The 18,418-nt window shown below is 44.3% G+C and overlaps 1 protein-coding gene across 4 annotated transcripts in view; it reads right to left on the bottom strand.

Moving 5' to 3' along the window:
• Positions 1-273: 273 nt before the first annotated feature.
• Positions 274-18,418, bottom strand: part of NFYC (nuclear transcription factor Y, gamma) — a 114,644-nt gene continuing 96,499 nt past the window's right edge. Inside the window, exons 5-10 of one of the 4 annotated variants that reach the window (XM_006867594.1) lie at positions 16,511-16,606; positions 11,188-11,361; positions 7,973-8,131; positions 4,882-4,989; positions 2,453-2,512; positions 274-1,195 (exon numbers count right to left, since the gene is read on the bottom strand). In XM_006867594.1, coding sequence (XP_006867656.1) covers positions 1,076-1,195; positions 2,453-2,512; positions 4,882-4,989; positions 7,973-8,131; positions 11,188-11,361; positions 16,511-16,606 — 717 coding nt within the window. In that variant the 3' untranslated portion in view covers positions 274-1,075. The remainder of the gene's footprint in view (positions 1,196-2,452; positions 2,513-4,881; positions 4,990-7,972; positions 8,132-11,187; positions 11,362-16,510; positions 16,607-18,418) is intronic. The other 3 variants (XM_006867595.1, XM_006867596.1, XM_006867597.1) reach the window with 3 other exon arrangements.

The raw sequence follows: 18,418 nt of genomic DNA, 5'->3' as shown, positions 1-18,418 counted from the left end.
CGTCAATCAAAACAGGGCACAGCTCAGTCTGGCACATGTGTGTCATCCAGAAAAAAGGCAAGAAGGTACCTTAAGTGGATTTTGATGTGGATCACTTTTACAATCAGCTGAACATCTCAGTTTGAATCAGATATGCAGCTTAAGTATACCCTCAGTGTTGGACAGCCCCCCTCCTTTCTAACCACTCATCCAGAGGGCAAGCAAATCATCTAAGCCATTCCCAAGCAGAGTGACCCCATGAATGCTCCCAGACACAGAAACCCAGACTATAAATTATCTAAAATGAGGTTTATTGCATTTCATGCAGTTTGAAGTCCATGCAGCAAAGGAGACTAGCACAATTTATAATGCATTGAAAAAATAAAAACCGGGTGGGAGAGGAAGAAATGGGCAAATGCTCAAAGTTCTAGTCTCCTTGGGTCCCTGGGAGAGAAAGGGTTTGGGAATGAAACCATTCACTCCCCATGGGGAATGAGTTCATCTTTTAAGTTTAAGGAATGTTTCCATGGCCTCTGGATGCAAATATACAGAGTCCTGGGGTGAGAGCAGGGGTGCAGAGAGGGCCATGAGTCAAAAAGCAGGTACACACATACACCTAATTTAATCTGAGGGCAGAGCAAGGTAGCGAATCCTGGGGGCAGCAGCTGTTCCCAGAGTCAGGAGATGGCAACACATAGCTCTGGGGAGATTTGCTCCTAAAAGGAAGTAGCGGTGAGAACCAAAAACAAAACGAAAAGAAGAAACATTTCCTCAACCACTCTTCAAGAAAATGCCATAAATATGTTATTTAATATGTTCATTTCATAGCATTGGACACACAGCTCAACAAACTGAAATATTGATTCCTTGGGGTGGGGGTGGGGGGAGGAAGAGAATGGGAAAAAGGAAATAAAAAATATTGCATCTTTCTGTTGGAGAATCTCAGCCCCCAGGCATGGGGCAAGTGCACCAGTGTCCTAGCCTGCAGGAGGCGCTGAGGTCGGCCCGGGTCCTCTGGGGAGGGAGGCTGTGCCCATCGCCTGGGGTTGTATGGCAAAAATTGTGTTGGGTGTCCTTGGCCTTCCCAGTCAGGCCTTCAGTCGCCGGTCACCTGGGGGGCCTGCCCATCGGCTGGCTGGTTAGCTGACTGGATGAACATGGGCTGGGCAAGGTCCTGGCCTGCAGGCATGGTGACTTGCTGGATCTGGTAGAGCTGCTGCGAGGGGTGGAAAGGAGAAAGTGAGGTCACCCCTGGAAGAGCGGCATGCAGCTCCCTATGGGCCTCGAGTTGGTTTGGGGTACCAGATACTTCAACCACCACCCACTGCAAGGCATCAGAGGGAGGAGAGGGTGTGGAGCTCTGCTGGGGTTGGGCACAGCAGACATAGGAGGCGCCAGCCCAGTGTGAGGGTGTGTGTGTGTGGTGGGCAGGGAAAAGGTGCAGTGAGTTGAATTTCCTGTCGCTTTCACTTCTCTGGGCTCTGCCTCTCCTGTTAGCTCAGAGGCGGGAGCTTACTGCACGCTGTTCTTCTGTGACAAACACAAGCAATTCAAGCGACTGTACCAGCAGCTTGGAAATCAGCATTTCCCCAACTCTTGTTAATCTTCATTGGCAGGGGCAGTAAGATTACTCACTGTTCCTCTCCTCTCCTCCAAATATATGGTTCAGGCTAAAGCTAAACTGACGCTGCATTTCCAACCTGGGCCTTGTTGAAAGGGTGGATAGACAGGACTAAACACTACAGCCAAGACCCATGAGGACTGGAGAAGATGCTAATACGACCACTTAGGAAAACTAGGCCAACGAGTCACTTGGTTTCTCAGGTGCCTCCAAAAGAAACCAAGAGCCTACAGGAGCCCTAGCACATGAGCCTGGCGCCTGATGCTGACAGACCCCTGAGGCAGGTCCTCTTGCTGGCTCCTCTCCCCTCCAGGCAGCAGAAAACATCAGCTTGTCTATATCATCCTGTTGTGTCCCCAGGGTCTCTGGAGCCTTAGGGTGAGGAGAAAGGGGGAAGGGACAGGGAGACTCCTTCTTTGAGAGCGTTTAGAAAGACCGAATTCTGAGCACTGAGGGAGTTCAGAGGTCACATATGCCGTGCATTTCTGCTAATCCATGCTATTAAGCGGCAGCACAGTTTAAGAGGAAAAAATAGCTATCAAGATGGAAATAGGAGACTGTCATTCTAGTCCTAGCTCTATAATGAACAGATGAGCAAGTCTGACAAGGTATACCCATCTGTGGGGCTTTGTTTACTCATCTGCAAAATGGGAATTTGAGCTATACAATGTTGAAGATTATTTTTAGCTCCCACAAGACTATAAATCTATGATACAAAGACTACTTATTTTTAACAATTTCTATGGGGGTTCATTACTATTAAAGAACTGAGCAGTTGTCCTAATCATCCAAGTCCAGATACCCCACCCACAACACCACTCCCTTGACCCTGCCCGGGGCTGGATGCCCTACCTGTCCATCTGTGAACTGGCTGAACTGTTGCTGTCCTTGTTGGACCTCTGTCTGCGTGATCTGTAGAAATCAAGATGATAGAGTAGGCATGTTCAGCTCACCCATCAGCCCACTGCCGAGAGTGTCATAAAGTACATCCAGTGCCCAGAGGGAGGCCTGGCACACATCATGTGCTTGGTGAGTAGCAGAAAAAAGAAGCCCTCTCCCAGTACCAAGCACTGAGGGCTCCCTACAGAGTTGGCAATACAGAGGCACACAGAGACCTTGGAGGACTCGAATACACAACTTCCACACCCAACTCTTAATGTCTGCCTATTCCTAGACCCTTCTACCCACACCCCCAAGATCTTCCTGAGGCTGGAGGCTCAAGTCAAATGGAAAATCGAGCTGCTAGGTGCTCACCTGCTATGGTTTAGGCAGGACCCCTAAAGGCCTGCCTTTCTGTCAGTGAAGCCAGATTAAAAAATACTGGGCAAAATGGTGAGTAGTCCCTTTCATTCTTGGAAGGTGGGCTCCAAACCAAACCCCTATCACCCAGATTATCTGACTGGAATATGTAACACCCTGGCAAGCAGGTGGCCTTGCCCTGGTAGCAAATCTATGAAGTATTTTTATTTCCTGAGAAACATCGTGCCACCCACTGGGCCAAGAGAGGGAGGAGGAGACAGTCCCTGAACAAGGGAGAGGGCAGGACTTTCATCACATATATTTAAAATCTTGTATGAGAATTCATTTAAATGAATTTTCAAATAAATTTCCTGACATGTAGAAGTGAGGCTTGGTAGACAACTGCAGTATGTGTGAGTGTGTACGTGTCTACGGAACATTTGGCTAGCAGTGTCTTCTGTGTGCCATGTCCTGCATCATCAGAGCCAACCTGCCAGGTAAGGACTGTCCTCTCAGGTGTCCTCACTATGGTCAAAAACATCCTGTCAGGCCTACCCATGAGTCTAAGGGGAAAAGGATGAAAGGATTACTATGAAACTATTATTATTATTCCGTATTTCCGTTTTTTCTTTCCACTAGTGTACAAGACGCCAAGGCAGGAGTGAAGCTTTGTCTTATACTGCCAGTGAAAAAGCAAGCATTCAAAAACTGTCTGCCAAATAAAGGAACGAACCTCAGATGAATTGAAAATAGCCTCCAAAGATAGTCAGGTTAACTGCCTTATGGCCCTCAGGATTGCCACTAATATCAGCTGAGAAGAGTTTCATTTACCTTTAAAATCTGTTAACAGATGATTCTTTTTCAAAATAAATTCAGCAAACATTTGTTGAACCCTTAGTATATGCCATGCTGTCATGATTATAACCTGTTCTTACAGAGACTTTGACTGTCCTCAGGTGCCTCTCTCTTGCTCCTCTCCTCTCTGTACATCCAACTCTCCCCACTTTCTGGTTGTATTTTTGGCTCCCCAAACTGACCTCTGGATAACACTTCCCTTCTCATTCTGTCCCACACCCATATCATAAAAGGTTTTTAGATCCCAGGGAAGAATCTTAAAAGTTTGATTTAAAAAAAAGGGGGTGGGGGAGTGGGGTGGGTTTAGTACCCAAGAGTGTGCCCAGTCTTTGTGATCTGAAGCAGTGTTGGAAAGCCCCAAGGAAATTATGGAAAAGTCCAAGTCCTCAGGCAAGCCAGGGAAAACTGGTTTAGAACAGCCTTTTAAAGATCCCAGAGACTATATGAAACTTAGAAGCCTTGCTTTTGGCTCATTCCTCCAAATGAGATCTTTGGAGACCTGCTCTACAAACTCAGCTCTGTCACCACTGTCAATAGATACATCACCAGAAATGCAACTGGGCCAGACAGGTCCAGCTCTTAAACGATTGCTGCTTTTTTTGGGTCTGAGGCAAAAGAATCCATTAACAATGCCTCCCCTTGACCAGCATCCCTACCCACTGCAAATCATGCTCATACCCCCTGCCCCTCAAACCCAAGGAGGTAGTCCTTAGTATCTGTGACTCATGGCCTTGAATATTTTAAGGAATGAGAGATAAGAGGGCAAATAACTCTGATCACGGATGTGTGACAAGGAAGGGGATAAAATCTAAGCTTTTCAAAGGGCACAGAAGGTACCAGGACACAACAGCTATTCAAGTTTAAAGATGGAAACGTAGCCTGTTCACTAGGGAACCTGTCCAAATGCTTCCCATAGTCAAACAGGCACATCCATACAACAGGCGTTCTTCACACATCCTCAAGGTTTCCCCTGCCTTTAGCCCTAGAGAACAGGATGAAAAGAGAAGCATTTTGAAACGAAATCCTCTTGTTACCCCGTCCCATAAGGTGCCGAGCAGATGTGAAGGTGGTCCTTGCAAACAGAGGAAGTGGTGAGACAGTTATACGCTGAGGACCTCTTTCCAGACAGAAATCAGCTCAGCTCTTGCTGGTCTCCAACTCAAGCTCTGCATCTTTGGGACACATACCTGTTGGGCATTGGTGGCAAGTGTCTGGATCTGTCCCTGTACAACTTGGGTGCCTGATACAGGCTGGGCTAAGCGAATATACTGCAGCTGGCCAGCATTCAGCTGTACCTGGGGACACAGGGCAGAGACAAACAGACAAGAGACTGAATGCAACTTCAAACAGGCCAAGTTTCCATAGGCAGAAATGCTGGTTACCCATCACCACACCCAATCCCTCCAAAGCAGCTCACCTGGGAAAAACAAAAAACTCCTCTTTAACAGAGGTCAAAACAAGCAAAATCACAACATCCCACCCAACCCTGATTGGACCTGGAAACAAATTCTGAGAGGATTCTGTTTCCTGCATGAGAACTGCAAGGATGCTTTCATCATTTGCTGACTCTTTGCTGTTGTATCACAACTTGTCTTAGACATTCTCAGAATACCTGCACCTTGAAGTGTGGGCTTCTTTCCCCTCTATCTGGGTACTTCTCCGTCCTGTGTCTGGGGCTAACTGATCCGATTCTGTGAAGACCTCCAGTGTCCAGCAAGAGGCCAAAAAAGTCAACCATCACCCGTATCACCCTACTACTGCCCAACCCCATGCTGTGTACTGAAGAAAAAGGGATGCTCTGTTTTACTATCACTGTCCTGGGGAACAGAACCAACTGGGGTCTGCGGGACTTTCAGGATCCTTGGTGTTCAGCATTAGCTTCTGGCCAAACACGTCCCAAGGGGAAGCCAAATCAATAAGCCTTTCACAGAAACCCCCATCATGGGAAACCAAAGAAACACAAATGCCCTTAGAGTCCCTCAAGCTTACGATTAAGTCTCAGATAATACAATAATATCACAAGCTGCATTTAATTGTGTGCTAAAAGCCTTTAACTCAGGCTCTTAACTCTTCAGTGTACCATGAAACTACCAGTGTTCCTAGCCTGGGGATAAAGAGAGGCCCAGGCCGTTACAATGTCAGAGAACTGTGGCCAGCTGAGGAGGGGTGCAGACACCCAGACTTAGGACTAGGGCATGAAGAGGTTCCAGAAGTCTAAGTGCCTGCCCACCCCTGCCTTTGTTATGAGGGAGGTTCCTGAGATTGATGAGGCTGACACTCAAGGGTCCTGCCTCTTTGTCTTGGAGCAAATTTTCCCCTTGTATTCAAGAACAAACCTTACTGCAGTACGCTTTACTTTCCAGAGGAAAATGCTGATGGAGTGAAGCTGCACTCCTGTATGCTAAAGCAAACTGCCTCTCTGAAATACACAACTTCAACGAAGATTTGAATCTCCAAAAGACATACCATTTCAGAATTGCCAATCTGCATCAAGTTTTGGGAGGGAACGGAAGAACAAAATCTAAACTTGTTAAAAACCCGGTTTAAAGGAAACAGGGCAAGAGTACTGTGAGCTGTAGTCATTTCTTTCCTGAGGATACAACAAGAGGAACTGCTGGGAGGTTGTGGTGCCAAGTCTAAATTTCCCATCTAAATTCCAGGCAACATTAAGTTTCTGGTGGGAATGAAGGTAGCTAGGCAAAAGGCTGGGAAATCTCATCTGCCTTAAGTGATAGTGGCTGGTCCCAGCAGTCACCGAACTCCAGCTAAGGATCACAGGATCAAAGACTCATCTCAAGAGTGAAGACAGGTATACTGGGAACCACAGGGATTTAAAATTTTCTAGTTGGAAAGAGAAGTTCTTTGCCGAAACCCTTATGTGATGGAAAAACTGTGAGTCCAATGATTCCTAGTCATTCTTAGAAGCCAGGATCTTTTATTTCAGGTTTAGCTTAAGATTGTCTGTTCCTTAATTCTCTCCTGGGACAACAGGTCTGGGGAGTTTCACAGCACTTTTATGTTAATTAGAGTAAACAAGCACACCACTACTGTTTTCTAAACAGAAACCATGTTTCCTTCCTGAAGATTATCACCATCATGAGCAACACTCTGAGAAGCTGCCTGAAGAGCCCAGAAATGTAGACTCCTGAAGAAGGTGTCTGAGACCAGTAAAGACAAGTCATGAATTCTACAACACAGTTGATGGACCAAAGACCTGTGCACCAGGGGTTAAAAACTTGAGCTAAAGTCACTGCCATCACTGAAATTCTTTTCTGGCACAAATCATCTGGGTGCCTTCATATGCAAAAATAAAAACCACTCAAAAGAGAGATCTTGGGTTTGTTGGATGAAATAATGAAGTAACCATAGAGAGAGGGAGACAAAATGAGTGTATACCTGCTCTCAGACTACTATGTGCTAACAATAAAAAGTTGTTGCTGTTAAGTACCATGGAGTTGGGTCTGACTCATAGTGACCCTGCACAGGGTTTCCACCATGGCTGCAAATCTTTACAGGAGCAGAAAGCCTCATCTTTCTCCCGTGGAACAGCTGGTAGTTTCGAACTGCTGACCTTGAGGTTAGCAGCCCAATTCGTAACCACTACGCTAATCAGCAGAGCAGCTTCTACAACAGGGCTGAGGGTGCTTTTCCAGCTTTCTTCAAACAGAAAGTGGTAAATCAAGTCCAAGTGAGTTTCTAGACCTCTCTACATTTCATCGACAACAGGAAGAGGGGCAGGGTGGGAACAAAGGACTGTCATGTCACGCACTTCTCAGTTTTTGGTAGCAAAGTGACCAATGTACAAACTGCAAGTGTTAAAACAAGGTTATTTTTACAAAATTACAAGCACAAGTAAAAAAGCCAACAAATCTAAGAAATGAAATCCCTTCAGGCATACAGGAAGCAGCAGTCCAGAGTGAAGGAATAGATAAGTTAAATGAAAGCCAAAAATACACTTTACTGCAGGCTCCACTGGGAACTGACTCATGAATATGCAACAAGTGTATTTATGGCCTTCCATACACACCTCCCTCTTACTCTCCGCTAATCAAAAGACAGGACTGCCTCACATGACCTTTGGGCCTTGACATGAACTTGTTAGTTACATAGCTGCTGTGAGTATGTGAAGTGAGGGGAAATGGAGAGTAGCGCCCCATAGTGGTGAACCTGGATTAATGGAACAGTGACATGGAGTGAAGGAGACAAAAAAGCTATGTAACACAGCATCTTTCAGTATTTTCTGTGACAGAGTTGAGAATGGTGCTTTTGCAGGCTTACCGGGATCTGCTGGATCTCTCCTGTGTTCGTGATGATCTGTTGCATTACTTGCATGGTCTGCCCAGTGCCACTCTGGGCCTGCTGGGTTTGACCCTGTGGTTGCGCCTGGACAATCTGCACCTGCTGACCTTCTCCAACCTGCATTGTCACGGGTGTGGTCTGGAAGGGAGAGTCACGAGAAGACAGACTGAGCCTCAGGGTCAGTAAAATTATTAAAGGATTAATCATGAACAGCTAACTGGGAGGAAATCTCAACATTAGAGCATAGCTAGCATTGTTCTTTGAAATAAAGGTGGGAAAGCCAAACAGTTTTTCAGGCTTATAGTACAAAATATTTGCTTAGGCCTCAAACATAAAATACGTATACCTTAAAATGTTGCAACTTTTCTCAACCCCTTTTTAATAATAGTAAGGCTTATGCACTTAAAAAAAAAAAAAAAAAATTCAAAAGCAGCCATGTTAATTGGCTTGAGAACTGGTTAAAATCCAGTCTAAAAAAAGTGAGTCTGGGAGGCAAAACTAAATGGAAAGTGGAGTCAATGTGAATTTATTACTGTGAGAGTCCTAGGCTTCTTCCTTTAGCATGCCAAGACACTGAAAGGAAAATAAACCACTGGTACTTTCCTGAAGTTAGCTCAGTGCACCCAAACTGGCTTTCACCCCTATTCAAACGGCAGAGCGACTGTCCACAGCAGCTTCCTACAGGAGAGACGAATTCTGCTAGGACATGGAATTGTGCGGACTCCTAAGTGCAGCTGTTTAATAGAATTTAATAAAGTAAGATCTTTACCTCTCTAAAAACCAGAATCTTGGCTTTAAGGAATTTCAGACTAATAGATAAGACTTGGCAGATTTGTGTTCACAGATCAGTAGACTGCAACTCTATGAAACTTGCTCCATTTCTTCAAATCTCCAAACTTCAGCTCTAAATGTGACCTTTACAGACTACCTCAAGCAGTGAGGCTGGCCTGATGCCCTGGTGGTAGCTACAAGGAAGGGGCTGCTTAGAACTGCACCTGCATGCTCAATCCTCCGATAAGAGACGGGATCTTGCCCTACTCCAAATTAGGAATCACCTCAATAGGAGGACTCTGTAAGTCCCAATGGACTGCAGACTTCAATCCATGTTGCTATTCTGACGTTCTTATATTGTGGCTGCAGAGATCTACTGGACATTGAAACTATGCATCTAAAATTATGAGAGAAGGGATTATGTTCTGGGACTGCTGGTAAGGACTCAAGGGATTACTAGGTAAAGAGAAATGACTACAAACTGGAGGAGGGTGGGGAATACAGACAACAGAAAGATATAAGTAAAAGTCCTCGCAGTGGGGTAAGACAGTAAGAAATAGCTCTTGCATTCTCATACCATGATTTTCAACTTAATTTATCCACCAAACTTCTAGGAGTAAGAGTTTCTAATTTTATGGCAAAAAATACAGAATTCACTTTTAAAATGTGCTTTCTTAGTAACTTTGTTTCAGTATGTACTCTGTCCTGCAAAGGATATTTGGACTTAACTTGAAATATCCATTAGTACAGGTCTGGAATCCTGGTGTGGCACTGTGGATTAATGTGTCAGACTGCAAAGCCATTTGAATTGCAAGGTCAGCAGTTCAACCTTACCAGCTGCTCCTCAAAAACCCTATATAGGGTCGTTATGGGTCAGAACCGACTTGACGGCATGTAACAACAAGGGGGGGCATGACATGGCACAAGGCCATCCTGAAGCAGCAGGACAGCCAAACAACAGCTGGAAGATGTTGAGAGGGCCAACTTCACCATCCTAACAAACCTCATTAGCTCTAAGCTGAGCAGGTCTGGGTGGCAAAGAATAAGAAAGATGGAGTTCTCACCAACTTTAAAATAAAAACCATGCTGCCAACTCATCACTGTACTATATCAAATCAATTTTCCCAAGAGGATTTCCAAGGTATTTCTACATCATTTCAAGAAAAGGAGGGCTTGTGTTAGCATGGCAGCTGTCAAATCATGTTATGGTATGCCCTGCTGTCTGGGCACAGCGACCATAATCAGCCAATCAGAGGCAGCCTTGGCAGACTTCCTTGAAACTTGCACTGTAAAGGGATAAAGCTTTTGGCAGGTAAAGCTCCCACCACTGCAAAGTAGAATACACTAGCCAAAGAAGATCCCCTAGAGGCATCACTGCCTAGGTCCAGTATTTGGCAAATAGCAAGCATTCAGTAAAATTTTAGCATATGGATAAACGAGCAGAACAGTATACATGAGACTTCCCAGGATAGTGTCCTACCTCCCTTTTCAGCCTTGCCCAGCTGTCCCCCTATGCTGACTATACTTTCCCACCACTCCCTCCAAGTCAGTAACTGTACTGTCTCTCCTACTGAGATACCTCCCTCCTCTCAGACTCATTATTCCTTCAGGAACCTTCCCTGACATCCTCATCCATCACGTCCATCCTGTCTTTGTTAAGTGCCCCTTTGATGTGCTCCTTAATGCCCTGTGCAGAATTCTGACACATTTTACATGATGGTATAATCCTTAAGTATGCCTCCCCACCACTAGATTGTGAGTTCCTTGAAAACATGGACTGGTTCATTCATGCTTAGAACTTTACCCAGAGAATATGTTCAACATTTGTATGATAAATAAATGATTAGCAGGATTTGCCTTCAAAACTCAGGGTTCTCTAAAGCCTCTCACAAACCGCTGACAGTCATGGATGGCACTGTTCTCACAACCATAGCAATAGGGAGAGGAAACCCCTCTGACTACTACTGTTAAAAAGAGCAGCTCACTCAATAGAACTATGGGAAAGAGAGATATGAGGGAGCAGGAAGGAGAGTAAAGCAAGTTGGCAATAAGGCCTGACCACCCTTTTAAGGGCACATGTTTCAATTCTGGGATAGACACAAAGACAGCAGGCACAGAATCCATTTTTAATGCCTTCTACAGGAATCACAGTTCTCTGCTTAGGGGCATTCTAGATTTTTTTCCCTTCAAAAAAGGCTGAACTTATAGGGATCCTGGAGCAATACTTTCCTCACTTGACACATGAGGAAACTAAAGCCTGGAGAGATGAGGGTGACACTCCATCTCAGTGGCTGAACCTAAGAAGCAGTCCAGGTTTGCAGGCTCCAAATCCAGGGTTCTACAATGACTAAGCTGCCTCTCTGCCCTAGTCCAGTGTTCCACACTGGAGGATGCTGGGTGAGCATCCTCAACAGCTCACAGACCTGGCCCTGTTGAGGCTGCGCGATGATGATCTGCCCAGGTTGAATGGTGGTTGTGGAGCTGGTGGTCTGCTGGCCTTGCTGTTGTCCCTGGACTTGAACGGCAGTGGGCTGCTGAGCCAGCGTGAAGTAATACTGGACAGGCTCAGCAGGAGTCACAGACTGGCGTACCTCCTCCTGTGGGGTAGAAGGAGAGGCAGGTAAGAGGGAAAGAACCGACTCAGCAATCACCACAGTGAATTTCCACTCTTTCCCCTAAACAGGCTTTGGGCAACAGCCTGCTCAATGCTGAGCTCTCCACATTTGAAGCCAAGAGAAAGTGGAATTTGAAGAGACCAGTTGTGCTAAATCAAACTAAAAATAACAGATTCCATAGGCTTCACAAAACATACAGCCAATTTTCTGAAGTACAGAGTAATCACCCATTGCCTGATGAGCTGCAAACGAGCAAACAATTACCGTAACTAAAAACCACACACCAGCAGTGCTTGTCAGTAAATGCTGTCAAGACCTGTGATCTGAGAACAGTGTTAATTGCATGCGCTGGGAAGATACTACTCAAGTGCCCCAACTCTCAGGCCTGCTCCCAAACAGGTAATGACCCTATTTTTTTTTCCCCTCCACCTCAGGAAGGACAGAGAAGGGGAAAGAGAGATAGGAGTTTTCCTGGATTGGAATTTCAGAATCAAATGTTAGGATCAAAAGCACTGGTAGACAGAGATGGAGGCAGAGTTGAGACTCTGGACTCATGGAAAGAGAGGTACTAGGTGCTGGAAGCTAGAAAGCAGGCTTGCAGAATGTGCCCTTTGGTTGTTTAAATTATTATATATTCCTGAGTGTTTCTGAGCACATCCCCTCTACCAAAAAACAAAAAACCACCACCAGAAAAACAAACAAAATAGGGAATGGAAACAAATACTGTTGAATGAAGACGCACAGAGGAGATTGTTATCACTGCAATGAAACAATGGTATAAAGCTGATATTCTCCCATGTAAACGATCACTCAGTTCACAGTAAAAACTTACAAAAAAGAAAAAAAGAGCATTGGTAGCCATGTGCCCAGCTTTTCCCAGTATGTCGAAAGCTCTGTGGTCACTGAGAGACGTGTCTACTCAGCATGACATATGGTTTTGGGAAGTGAAACCCAGGGGCCTGATGGACAACTCTCCTTTGGGGTGCTGCCTTGGCTGACTAGGGAGGTCACACACTGTCCGATCTGTGGGTGAAGAGACTGTTCCTTCTTCAGCTGACGTTTTCCATGGTAGAAGGAGTAAACACCCCTCTCCCAGCCACCTTGAGCTCACAGCTGAGAGTGTAGGATGTTTACACACACTACAGCATGGTTACAACCAAGAGAGGCAGGGCTGGTCAGCTCCTGCCCATCGACACAAAGATTGGCATCTGCTCCGGAGTGACCTGTGACACATGGTGCCTCTTCCTGGGGTAACAAAAACAACACAAACATACAACCACTTAGGCTGGCTGAGTCAAAATATTAGCTAAATTTACTCACTTCCTTTGCCAGGGAGGGCAGTGATTCCAAAAAAGAAAGCATGGCACTTCAAGGTACAAAGACCCAGTGGGATGCCTTAAAGAGACACTTACAAAGTTGGTAAAATGCCAACCCCTCCTGATGTTAGGCACCCCCATCTGTGCCTCCACAGTACCTATATGTACTCCATTATTCTTTTTTTGTACTTGATCCTTGCCTTCCCTGTTAGAATGTAAGTCCTACAAAGGCAAAGCCTAGTTATTCACCTCCCCCCACCCCCCCTACACACACACACACCACCACCACCAAATTGTCCCTACCATTCCCCCCCATCAGTACTCATGAAGTGTCTAGTGAGTAATACATGGATTTCTACAGGATGCCAGACTATTGGAGGCATAAAAGTACTTTTTGAACCCAAGTGAGTAGTATAACAAATTTTCTTAAACTTAAAAGTTGTTACCAACAGTGTAGAGTCCCTAAACCCTTTTGCTACCTCTAGGATTCTGAAATCATAGCATATGGGGAAGCTGAGGTTTCCGGCGGTATAGGGCTAGACATTCTTTTGCTTTGCCCTGTGACCGGGGACCCAAAGATACCAGTCTCTACGTGACAGGTTCCCTGATGGTTATTCATTCTGCCCTGGCATTACGGTTTTCTAAGCGAGTACTCATACACGAACCAACTTTCTAGGTTAATGTATCCTAGTGCTTCAGACCCAAACTCTGAACATGATTATGCTGAGGCAGAGAAAAAAGGCAGTTCCCCTAATTTTCTTATAGGTCTTGCTTTCCAGAGCAACAACAGTGACAACATCTACTCCTTCTTATCACTTTAAGTAAAGACCAGCCTGTCAACTCTTGGATAAGGCAGGGACAAAATACTGATATCTTCCTTTACTAAGGTGCTGAGACTGAGTGCTCTTTTCAAAACTGTTGAAATAACATTCAAAGTATTTATTTTCCCACTGAGATTTCCCCTCCTGTTTTATAAAAAACATCAATCACTAAGGCATAGACCTAACTCATATATAAAAGCTCTTGGCTGATAAGCAGGTCGAGCAGACTGAGAGCCCAAGAGTCAACTTGTAGGAAGTCAGGGAACAAGGTGACACTAACCTGTTATTTTCTGTCCCCAATTATCTCTGACTCCAGATGATCTGGACATGAATATGGTCACATTTTGCTATTCAAAAACCAAGCCCTTTAAATACCCCTTCCAGAAGCTATTGCCAAAAGCTGTTAAGAGCCAGTAAAGAGCCTCTCCTATGCTCTCTACTATACACCTCTTAGGTTGTTTATGAACTAGGCAGTGTCTTAGGGCTGAAGCACAGGACACTGCATGAGTATCAAGGAAAGGTCTGCAATGTTCAGACAAGGCATGACTGCTCTCAAATCACTCGACTAGAATATGTGCATCTTAAGTTCTTCTGTATTATGAAGTCTCGTTCTGCCAATGGAGATAAAGCTAGCAAGGGAATGATTATGCTTGGTTTCAAGAAATGGGTGAAGAGACAATGATATTTCAATGGGCAGGAACTTTCAACTCATAGCTTTAGTGGGGCAGAAGTCAGGCTTCAGTGACCTATTTTCAGTCTTTACTTGCTTCCCTGAAGAAAAAGAGACAATCCCATGTACACTCTGAGATATCAAGGGCCTTAGACCCCCATATCTCAATATTTCTGACTAGTTCCTTTCCCTAGCATTCCTCGTGAGACCTCATCCCAAGCGCTAGAACAATCCCAGAATGACTAGATCAATCCAGAATGGGACACCTGCCAAGCTTGAGCAGTGGCCTCCCCACCCAGAGGACTTTTCAGAAGCAGAGGCTGACAAACCATACTAGAGAAAGACAAGCACCACATCCTGGGCCAATATCAGTGTTGTAAAGCCAGCTCCACACTGGAGGTAAAAAGTACATTCGCTGCGGTAGCAAGACTGAATTGCTGCCTTCTCAAGAAAGGGTGCATTTTGGAGAGTAGGCGCTTTTAAAGGACTTCAGGAGGTGCCAGCCAATTTGGAACAGGGGAAAACTTCATGTCTACAGAGGATTAAAAGTGCTATCTTGGAATTTCAGACCAGCTTTCAGCAATCTCAACCTTTCAAAGGCCAGGCAGCAGCTGTCCCAAATAGGACACCAATCAATGACTTGAACACCTACAAAGAACTGAACCCAGGCAGCAAGGAGCTGCTTCAGCTAGACACACTTTAAAAGGAGATGGATCATAGCATTTTGAATCCTGCTAGGATGTGACATGGGGCTGTCCAACACCCTGAGAGTGCCTGAAGCAGGGAGGATTTCGGAAGATGGAATAGGACAAGACATGACCCTTCTTTCCAGGCTGTTTACTCAGCAGGCAGCCCACAGAGAACTAGCAGGAGTTTGCACTTGGAGAGTGTCCAAGACCTAATTGTTATAGCGCTCACCATCTTGCTGTTATAAAGGCCACTTCGGACAGACATAGGGAACAAACAATTTAATTAAGGAGAGTGGGTGTGTGGTATCATTTGTTTTGAAGGAAGATAAGTGGTCTGAGCGCTTGTAGTGACTTCTCAGAGAGGAGGGAAGCCCCAAGAAGAGGAATCAAGCCTGTGGCACAAACCTGAAACGTATCAAAGCCGATGCGCAGACAGGGACGACCGTGGCAGCCTGCCGCTGTAAACATCCGACTGAAAGCTCCTCTGAACACCTTACAGCTTCCAGTCAAGGATGTTTACAGTAGCAAAGACTGCCCAGAAAGAACGGAGATGCAGTGAGGTACACTCTGCTCAAGTAAGGAGGTGACAGAGAGCTGGCCAAGGATCTCCATTGCAGGGTCAGGATTAGAAATACCCTTTAGGATGCCTGCTTCTCCTATACTTTCTCTGACAGGACATTACTAATACAGGACAGTTGGGAAGAAAGTTGTCACTGAAACAGCATTTCTAAAGATAATGTATTACAAAATAATTAGCAAAACCTTAATATTTTACCAACAAAATAAAGCAAGCAGTACAGGAGCTTTGCTCCTGCTAGACACGGTCACTATTCACTAAGTCATACAATCTGCATGCCGGAAACAATGAGCTAAAATGGAGAGAGGCCTATTACAATTGCAATTAAGAGCTTATGTACACCCAAGGTGCTAAAAACAAAAAAACCCCATCATCAGTATGACCTAAGGAGAGGAATAGACAGAAGAAAGGGGAAAACAGACATGCCAGTCATTCTTGTTTTTGCTTTTAGAAAAACTGTTTAAATGGTGGTTTCAGTTTTGGTTGCACACTGAAAAAATACCTGGGGAGTTCAAAAAAATCCTGATGCCTGGGTCTCACCCTCACAGATTTGGATGTAGCTGGTGTGGGGTGTAGCCTGGGTAGTGGTATTTTTAAAACCCAACAGGTGATTCTAATGTGCAGTCAGTGCACTACATAGTGTAAGAGAAAATCAAAATCCATTCACCCTACACACCCTTGAGTACACAGAGAAGTTGCTTCTTAAAATTCTAAAATGTATAAACTTGCTGGGAATCTTTTCCCATTCCATATTAACATCTCTGATAAATTTTCTAGCATATCTTGAAGTGAGTTTTATTTACGCTTTATACTTTCATTTAAATTTTTCCTTTTAACTTTAACTTTTATCTATTTCCACTGAACTATCACTTCAGAGGCACTGAGTTAAAAGTATCCATAAATGAGTAACAGAAGGAGATGTTAAGAGTGAATCTGGTCTAGGGTAGGAGGAGCAAGTGGATTAGCAAATGGCTGGTGCCGTGAGGACAAGGAGCACACCTAACCCCAGTTAACAATTGCTCTTCAGTCAGCACAACAGCAAGATCTTCCCAGCTCACCTGACGCTTTGGAGGTTTCAGTTCATCTCTTGGAACAATATCGATGAGAAAATCAAACTGATCAAATTTTGTAATTGCCATGGCGATATCATTCCTCTATAACAAAGAAAAGCAGAGTGAAAAATTAGCCTGGAGAGAAACTAGCTCACCTGGCTTTACACCCTCCAAGTTACAAGTAAGGATAAGAGGAAGACTGCTAAGCCAAACTAAATACCCATGATACAGCTCAAACAAACACAGCCAAATTCTTAAAGACTTCAAATGATCTGACCTGGGGACCAACATCAACAAAAAAGACGAGATGCCTGTCACTCATGCTCTATAAATGAATATTCAAATCTGTAGTCATTGCCGACCCCCTTGGTCCTGTCCCAAGGTCCTCCCCACAATTGCTAAATTACCATCCTCCAGATAAATTAGTATAAACCTAGCAAGCTAGTTGTTCAACTAGCAGGTTTCTGGTCATTCTGTAGTTGAGTAAATTAGGTCTTAAAATAGTATTTGCTCTCTTTGGTTAACAATCTATTATCTCTTAGCTGAAATCCTGATTCATAATAATAACTCCTTGTAACATTTTCTAGTTACTGGCTTTACATGTTAGTTCCCACAAGGCTATGATTTTTATTTTAAAATTCAAAACCTGATCTATATTTACAAGCTGAAACAAAGAGGGATGGATAGAAGATAGGAATCAGCTGACTACTGGTACGGAAACCAAGGCTTGGTTCCAGTGGGGCTCATTCTCTCCAAGTATGACAATCCCTTTCTTTTCATTGTAAAACTGTATGGTTTTTAATAAACGCCCATACAATATGTAAACTTAAGACTTGTGTAACTCACTGTATAAAAATTTTAAATCAAAAGAAAAAATAGGAAAACAATACTGAAATATAGTAAATGTCGAAGTATTTAAAGACAAGTGTACACTTTAACTTTGAAAGGAGTAAAAGATGAATAGGGAAACAGATAACAGGGCTTAAAATTAATAAAGTAAAATGTTAACAGTAGAACTTTTTTTGTTAAGTGCCACTGAATCGGTTCCAACTCATAACTACCCTGTATAAGATTTCTGGGGCTTCTAGTGTAGCACTGTGGATCAGCACTGGACTGCGAACTACAAGATCATTGGTTCAAACCCACAAGCTGCTCCTCAGAAACGCTATACAGAATCACCGAGTCAGAGCCAACTCAATCACACTTAACAACAACAACAACATAAGGTTTCTGAGGAGTGGCTGGTAAGTTTGAACTGCTGACCTTGTAATTCAAACCAACCTTGAGGTCCAGTTCTTATCCTATAGCACCACACCAGGACTCCATAGGTAATTGATTGCATACAGACGTTCACTGCAAAATTCAACACTGCTTTGTGTTTGAACTTTTCATAATAAAATGCTGGAGAGAAAGTCAACAAACAGAAATCCTTAGTACTACACCTTATGAGAAGGTGACTTGAGACAAAATAGGAGGGATGGAAATTTTCCATTTTTTCCTTCTCTTGCCTCTGTGATGGCCCCAAGCTACTGAAATGCAAAACTCTAGTCCACCCTTCTTTCCAACCACCAGCCTGATAATACACCCTCCAAGCTGAAGCAGGGCACTTCTTACGGCAGCCAAGGACTCATTTTAGAAGAGTATGAAGATACGTCACATTCTTGATGATGTCACTTACTCAAATATAAGCTAACTGAATGGCTTATCTATGAATGGAATGAAAGGGTTAAAAAGAAAAAGAAAAAAAAACAGGGGTTCTACAACTTGCCCAGTGACATACACCTTGTGCAAAGCCTTTACAGAGTATAGGACCTTAGGTGGAATCCTGAGTCCCATCCACAACCTTATGAGGTGAGACATTCCCACTAGAAATGACAAGCAGACTGGAACAGCTACAGTGACAGATGATGCATC

The sequence above is a fragment of the Chrysochloris asiatica genome, unplaced genomic scaffold (assembly GCF_000296735.1).
Source record: "Chrysochloris asiatica unplaced genomic scaffold, ChrAsi1.0 scaffold00106, whole genome shotgun sequence".
Taxonomy (NCBI): Eukaryota; Metazoa; Chordata; class Mammalia; order Afrosoricida; family Chrysochloridae; genus Chrysochloris; species Chrysochloris asiatica.
This window is presented reverse-complemented; position numbering and strand designations above follow the sequence as displayed.